The sequence below is a fragment of the Mustela lutreola genome, chromosome 7 (assembly GCF_030435805.1).
Source record: "Mustela lutreola isolate mMusLut2 chromosome 7, mMusLut2.pri, whole genome shotgun sequence".
Classification (NCBI taxonomy): Eukaryota; Metazoa; Chordata; class Mammalia; order Carnivora; family Mustelidae; genus Mustela; species Mustela lutreola.
This window is the reverse complement of record NC_081296.1, coordinates 111,113,298-111,121,452: the sequence shown is the minus strand read 5'-3', so window position 1 is coordinate 111,121,452 and position 8,155 is coordinate 111,113,298. Positions and strand designations below refer to the sequence as shown.

Here is an 8,155-nt window from a genome sequence, read left to right as displayed (position 1 = left end):
TCTCCGGCCCCTCCCGCCAGCCAAACCGGCGCGCGCAGCTCCACTTCCGGCGTACGAGGCGGTGACAATGGGAGCGGCGCGGGCGGCGCCGGGAGGCAGCTGACAGGCGTCTGCGGCTTCGCTTCATGGCCGCCCTCTCGCCCTGCCTGGGCCCTGTGGGGAGTGGGGGAGCCCGCGGCGTCCCCGAGCCAGAGCTGGCGAGCCAAGAGGGGACCTGTGCGCGGCGCCGCTGAGGCGCAGCATGTGAAGAAGAGACGGCTTCCAGTGCGAGGCGAGCGTCTCAGCCGGCCGGGATGGCTACGACGGCCGAGCTCTTCGAGGTGAGCCCCGGCGGCTCTTCGGGGAGTGGCCGGCCCGAGGTGCGGGCAGCGAGGTGGGCGGGCGGAGGGGAGGAAAGGTGCGAAAGGCGAGGGGTGGGGTGGCGGCTCCGGTGGCGGCGCGGGCGGAGCGTGAAATGGGGGAGGGGTGGCTTGGGGACCCGGGTGGGGAGGTGGGCAGGGAAGGGAACTGGAGTCCGAAAGGAGGAGGGCTGGTTTTGTCCGCAGGGCTGGAGGGGAGCCTCGGAGGTTTAGGGTTTGAAAGATGTGCTCGGGATGAGAAGTGGGAAAGGCTGACTCAGGGCGCGGAGAGAAGAGCCTGCAGCCCCAGGTTGGGCGAGCCCCGTCTTGTCGCTTGGATCCTCGCGTAATATTCGAAGGGGACCACCTGAGATTGGGACGACTGGGGGCTTCTTGCTGTTGAGTAATTACAGTTATTCCATTAGTAAACGGTACAAGTGGCCCTCAGGTGCCTGCCAGTTTTCCTTCACATTCGAGAAGGTTGAAGTGGTTTTTTTTTTTTAGGACAATAAAGGCCTACTTAGCCCTTCAGACTTAAGGGGGAGGCGAAACTGGAAATTAACATTTATGTTCGGGTCTCCAGGAATTTAAATGTATTTGAAAGCCATGTAACCGCAAGCTGGAGAATCCTTAGCGCCTGAGACAATGAGGATTCAAACGTGTTTTCTTGAACGTTTTCACTCCCTAAAACTTAAAATTTAATTTAGTGAAATTCAATATAAGAAGAAGCTATGATGTTTGAGATAAATAGAAGAGGAAAATTCTAATTGGACCACCAAACAATGAAACATACGAAGGATCTCTTTTTGTAAAAGAAATGAAAACAGAGATGTAAAGGAAAAGGAAGCAAAATCCCTTTCTGTGTGTGTGTTTCAAATTGAATAGCGCAAGTGTGATAAGTGAGAAGACTACGGTTCTGCAAGTGAGGATTGGATTCTTTTTCTGCTTGAGTCAGCAGGTTTTTGGCTTAAAATTTGAATGCCACAGTTTTTACAACAATTGGGAACTTTTCATTTGTTACTGTTACTATATTTTGGGTTCCTGTGAGCTCTTGGGTAGATAATGCTTTTGTTGAGAGGAATAACATACCATTGTTATAATAACTAATAATCAAATAGTAATTTGTGAGTGAACGATTATAATTACAAGAAAGAATTTGGAAATATTAATTGTATGTTCTCAGATGTGTTAAGAGGTATATTGTGTTAACTTCTCTAATTCCAAAATCGTGCCATCTGTTTATTGATTGATGCAGGAGCAGAGAGACACTCTTTTGTTAAAAGCTTTTACTGTGTGTTTCTGGGTAAGATTCTAAACAGTTCTGTAGTTCCTTGTTTTAACTTTCACATCTTATGAAGATAGAAAGCTGTATATGAAATTGAGATCTTTAATTTGCTAAATGAAATATGTGACCAGTCAGCTATTCATAGAAAACTTACTATTTTCTTACAGAGTTCATAAAGCATTAACCTGTGACTTAATGAATTCTGTATCTCAGACCATATTATGCATATTATGTCTATTTTTCTTTAGATGTTTGACCACATGACTCCACCTAACTTAACTGAAAATATATTTGATTTTTGCCCCCCCCAAGGGTAAAGGGGATATATGTGTGTGTTTGTGTGTGTGTGTATGTGTGTGTGTGTGTGTGTATGACTGTGAAATAAATATATATTTGCTTTCTAAGATCATGCTATTTAGTAATTGAACCAAATTAGGGTGTAATGTAGCTGAGTGACTTGTTATGTATAGCTGGTAATTGTCTTAACTGATCAGTGATAGAGACAGACCAGTCCTGTCTGCCAGAGGGTTCATAGGGCAACCTTAAACATGCTTATAGATCTTAAATCATGTGACCTTCTCTTGTTGCTTCATCACATTTAAAAGCCCATTATGTTAAAAGTTATAACTAAATGTTAATAGTTACAATTAAGAAATGTATTTATCTTTTCAGCCTACAGTGCACTCTATTCTTGGGTAAGCTTTCCTCCCTACGTGAAAAGTTGGTCTTTGCGTTAGAGTGAGGAGGAAAATAAAAAACAAACCTCAGTCATTGCTGCTATTTCCTGTTGCTACTGCTGTAGGATCTAGATTGTAGGACATGTCAGGGAGTGTCTTTTTCCCTTCCATTTCTTAGTCACAGCTGGAGAGCTGTAGGAAACAGTTCAGGATGTAGTCAGGATATTTTGTTTTTATGCATCCTGGTTTTAATGCATGATTAAGTTGAATTCTCCTTTCATTTCCACATTGAAAAAGAGGTTACATCAATACAAAATTATGCTTTGAATCCATGAAGTTTTTTAAGTGTTAACTCTACTTCTTTTAAAATCTTAGTGTTGGTCCTGTGAAACTTCCTTTTATAACGTAAGCACCCTCATATGACGAAATCAAACTCCAGGATATTTCTTCAGTTGGCAGAAATGCTAAAGTTATAGATGATTCAGTTACTTTAATAGTGTATATTCTAGAAATTGGCAAGAATACCTTCATAGTTTCAACCCTTGTTGAACAAATTTTCTGAAAGATTCTATCTCCAGTGAGCTAAATTATTCCTTCAGGGTGGACATTGTAAACAGGCTTTCCCATGTGGTTTAGATTATGTTCCCTGCATATAAAAAAGTGGCTGGGGTAGTGAATTCTTCTGTTGTTGTAAGTATTTCTTTATTTTCTTACTGCACAATTGAGGACATTGTACTTCCCTCTCACTTGCTGTTTTTCTCTTCTGTCATTCCTGAAGTCTTCTTTTTGGGCAGGCTGCCTTTATGGTAGAGTCTATTGTTAACCAGGATCTATTACCCATTCATTCAACAAATATTTGTTGAATACCTATTAAGTTCAAGATAAGGTGCCAAGATTAATGAGGCTGCATGTCTCAAAAGCATGCCATAGAGTGCTTGCTTAGGCAGCACATATATTAAAGGCATGCCTTAGAAATAGTAATACTATGGAATGAGCTGCAAAAAATCGAAAATGGTTTAGAGACCAAGTAAGTTTTGGAAATGGGCATACCTTGCTTTCTGAGAGAGTTACATCATACCTTAGTATATTAAAGGTTCTGAGAAGTTTATTTCCCAAACTAGTTGACCATGAGACGGTTATATTTTCTACTGCTTGTTAATTTTGTGAATTCCATGAAATGTACTTTGGACAATGTTGAGTTACATATAGAACCTGCCCTTATTATTAAATATGGAGAGAGAATGAAGATATATAACGGTTTACATTGGAAATAAATTTATAAATGGTGTTAAAGATAAAGTGTTATAGGAATTGAGAGAATGGGAAGATTACCTCCAGAAGTGGAAAGGATTAGGAAGTGGTATTTGAGTGATACAGTAAGGATCTGCTAGATTTGAGTTTGTACAGCTGGGTGGAAGGACTTTTTAATAAAGCAGACAATAAAATCCAAGACAAAAAAGGGAAGTAAGTGTAGATCCTTGAGGCAAGGGAAGAGTTCTACTTTGGCTGTAGTATAGCATGCATAAAGAAGAGGAATTGCATGTAAGGTAAATTGGGGGTTTAACTGTAGAGATCGAGATCCTAAATGCCAGGATTTGGAATTTAAGTGTTTTCTTTCTTGTTAAGTATAGGCACCTTGATAATTTTATTTGAGGTCAGGTATTTTGAACATGATAACAATGGTTGTTTGACCTCCAGATTAGAATTTAAATAGCCAAGAACACATTTTTGCACACAGATACATTTATGTTTCTTGAGTTTTCAAACTAAGTTACAAAATATTTAAACACAGTTACTGAAAAAAGATCTCTCTTGTTCAATTAACTAGGTAAATATATATTAACAAACATGAGATATATAAGTAAAGACTGCCCCCTTTACCTTCTGGTTGCTGAAATGCTACTTGTTTTAGCCATATTAGCTGTTAGATAATTGTGGAACCTGGCTACTAATTAATTAATTATCATGTATTTGAGAAAATGTGTTCATTCAGCAAACATTTATTGAGTACTAGGGCAGAAGTCATCTCAAGTACTGGAGTTAAAACATGGTTTAAGTTAAAAACCTAGTTGGGGGAGTGAAAGGAAAAGAACTCTGTCCTGTCAACACCAAGGCTAGTCTCCTTACTCTGACACCAGATATATGGGGATTTCACCTACAACATTTCTGTTTTCCAGCAGACGCTGGGTGTTCTGTAATTCATTTCAGTTCTGACACGGTCTACTGGGAGTTACCTCAGAACCCAGAAGTTAAGGGCTCAGTACCATAAGTATGTCCCCATTTTAGATACCCGTTGCAGTCCAAGTTGTCACCTGTGCTTCTGACAGTCTAGCTATAAATTGGAGTTCTCAAGACTCCCTCTTCAGGTTCGATAATTTGCTGAAACAGCTCACAGAACTCAGGAAAATGGTTTACTAACTAGATTACTAGTTTATTTTAAAGGGATATGACTCAGGAACAACCAGATGGAAGAGATGCCTAGGGCAAGGATGGGGGAAAGAGTATAGCACTTTCAAGCGCTCCCTGGGTGTACCACCCTCCCAGTACCTTGATGTATTCAGCAGTCTAGAAACTCCCTGAACCCCATACTTTAGGGATTTTTATGGAGGCTTCATCACATAGGAATTACCAGTTATTAACTTAGTTAACTCAGGAGTAGAGGGGCTTCTAATCATGTTTGATCTTTCTGGTGACCAGCCTCCATCCAGGAGCCCTATTGCTTCAGTAGAACAAAAGACACTTCTGTCACTCAGGAAATTACAAGATTTAGGAGTTCCATGTAAGACAGTACTATCAACTACATCACTTAGGAAATTACAAGGGTTTTAGGAGCTCTGTGTCAGGAACCAGGGTCAAAGATCAAATATTAGAACAAAAGATGTTCCTAGCACATTTATCACTTAGGAAAAAACAAAGACCTTAGGAGTTGAGTACAAAGACTAAAATATGTATTTCTTAAAATAAAGTATACATTTCTTATTATTTTATGGTATCACAGGGAAACACATTAATAGATAAGACTGTTGTACAAGTACAGAATCTCTTCCTGGGATAATTAGGAAAGGTTTCATAAAGTAATGACATATAAATTGGGTGTTGATAGGGGAGTAGAGACTTTTCAAGCAGAAGGGCATTCCAAGGCAGAGACAGAAGTGACTGATTTTTAAGGTGTGGTGTGTTTAGGAAAGATAGGGTCTGAGTATGCATGTTTTAGGCATGTGGAGTGGTGGCCCATAGCAAGGCACTGAGACCACAGAGGCAGTTTGGTGGAATATTCGAGAAGGCCTCCTTACAGGCTACGCTTATGGAAGCTGATACGACTTTTTGAGTGGGGAGAGAGGAGTGGAGAGGCAGATGATTTTAATGTTACTGTGAAGAATGGCTTTCAGTGGGGGAAAAGATTGATAGTTGGGAAAATAGAGGGTGTACCCAACCTGGCATAGTTCCTGTCTTGGTAGGTAGTCCAGAATTATCTATTGATTGATTAATTCAGGCAGGTGAAATTCAGTGGGGACAGAGAAGATAACAAATGTGGAATGACATTTTGAAGAAGAATCAAAAAATTTTGGTTACTGAGGAGTTAATTCCAAATTTTTGAAGTTGGGAAGTAACTGTGACAGAGAAAACAGGAAGGAACCTTTCAGGGGGAAGGAATAATGTATTTATTTTTTTAAAAAAACTACATTTTAAATTTTTAGTAAGATATTTTGGTGGAGAAGTTCAGAGGGCAGTGGGAAATATGAATTAGTAACTCAGAAGAAAACTACAGCTAGAGATACAAATTATCATGGGAGTTGTTACTCTTTATGGGTGGCAGTTAGATAGACTTAGGAATGGATGACATCTCTCAGCTTTGTCTATTACTATTTTGTGATCTTTGACAAGTTACCTAATCTTTTCATACCTTTTTCTTCTCTATAAAATGGGGATAGTAACAGTACCTACCTTAGAGGTTTATTTGCAAGATTAAATGAGTTGATAAATTTAAATGGCTTAGCAGAATGCCATAGAAGAGTATAGCTTTTTAAAATTATTATTGGTAAGTGGGTTGGGAAGAGGACTAGATTGAGAATAGTCAGGGAGAAAAAAATCTTCAAAGAAGACTAATAGGAAATAATCCTAGAGGGAGGAGATAACAGTAGGAGAGAATAACAGAAAGGTGCTGTGGAAGGTTGTGTTTTTCAGGATGGCTGCAGATCTTAATTATCCTATAATGGGATGTTGATGCTGTGCCCACGGAGGGGTAGGGCCCGTGCTCCCTTCTTGAATCTAGGCAGGTCTATAACTGTATCAGAAGTGTTGCTTATGTGATTTCCAAGGTTAGATCATGAAAGTCGATGTGCTTGATCTTTAGATTCCCCCCTTAGAATCTAGCAACTACGCTACATTGCCCATTGGGAGAATCCAGGCTTTTGGTTGACTGAACTCCCAGACTACGATCAACATCAACTTGTTAACTTGAAAGTAGGTCTTCTAGCCCCAAGTTGAACTGCCTCAGCAGATGTGACATGAAACAGATGAGATTTCTCTGTTGAGTCCTACCTAAATAGCAGATTTGTGAACAAAGTCATCATCATTCTTATTTTAAGCCATTCATTTATTGGAGTGGTTATTATGTAGCAGTAAATGATTAGAACAGGGCTGATCAACTCCTTATCTACACCAAGATTTAGTAGACCTCTATCACTCTCCTTAGAGTGGTAGAGGTAGAGGCAGATGCTTAAAGAGTATTTACATTTGAGTATTTTGTAGTCTGAATTCTCTAATCAAACCAACCAGGTGGTGAACTTCTGAAATGAATAAGTCTTTAAGTTGAGGATCATTTGTTGACTGTGTGTGTGTAATTAGTGTAAAATATTGAGCCCCTGTTGTGCTCAGGAGTTGAGTGATACACAGTTTAAAAATTTTTATAGGGGCACCTTGGTGGCTCAGTGGGTTAAAGCCTCTACTTTCAGCTCAGGTCATGATCTCAGGGTCCTGGGATCGAGCCCCGCATCGAGCTATCTGCTCAGCAAGGAGCCTGCTTCCTCCTGTCTCTCCGCCTGCCTCTCTGCCTACTTGTGATCTCTGTCTGTCAAATAAATAAATAAATAAATATTTAAAAATTTATATATATAAGATATTTTAAAAATGTATGCTAACTTTTCTGATGCTATTTTCTTTCCTTGGAATTGAAATATAAAAATAGTAGTAACAGAATGTAGTTAACTTTATCATATGTAGACATCTTGGCTTTCTAGGGATGTAATGAATCAAAAAAATAAATGATTCCAGGGCATCTGGGTGGCTCACTATTATTGAGCGTCCACATCTTAATTTCAGCTTGGGTTGGCGGGCTCTGCGCTCAGCAGGGAGTCTGTTTGGGATTCTTGCTCTCCCTCTCCCTTTGCCCCCCCCCCCACTTTAGCTCTCTAAAATGAATAAATCTGTAAAAAGTTTTTTTTTAAGTGAGCGAGTCCTTGGATCTATTTGCTTAATTTGATCCCAGAGGCATTTTTTAAGTGTGTGTAAATATATTTAATGTGTAAATTTGTAAATATATTTGATTTGAAATGCTAATGTAAGATTTGTTAGATACTTTAAGTGATAATTTTCATGGTGTTTATATAATTTTAAAAGACACCATAATAGAGTGGAAAAATACCTGATTTGAATACTGGTTTAATACCTTGACAAGATTTAAATTTCATTGCTTTAGTTACTTATATATAAAAATGAGATGAAGGGTCTAGAGTAAGATGATATTTAATGACCATTCTAGCTTTAAACTTTTTTTTTAATGTTATTTCTTTATTTTAGAGATATTTAGAGAGAGAGAGAGAACGAATGGGAGTGGAGCAGAGAGGAACAAGCCA

At 39.4% G+C, this 8,155-nt stretch overlaps 1 protein-coding gene across 1 annotated transcript in view; it reads left to right on the top strand.

The window, feature by feature from the left end:
* Positions 1 to 61: 61 nt before the first annotated feature.
* The window catches only part of EXOC5 (exocyst complex component 5), a 61,718-nt gene continuing 53,624 nt past the window's right edge, over positions 62 to 8,155 (top strand). Inside the window, exon 1 of the mRNA XM_059182179.1 lies at positions 62 to 320. Coding sequence (XP_059038162.1) covers positions 294 to 320 — 27 coding nt within the window. The 5' untranslated portion in view covers positions 62 to 293. The remainder of the gene's footprint in view (positions 321 to 8,155) is intronic.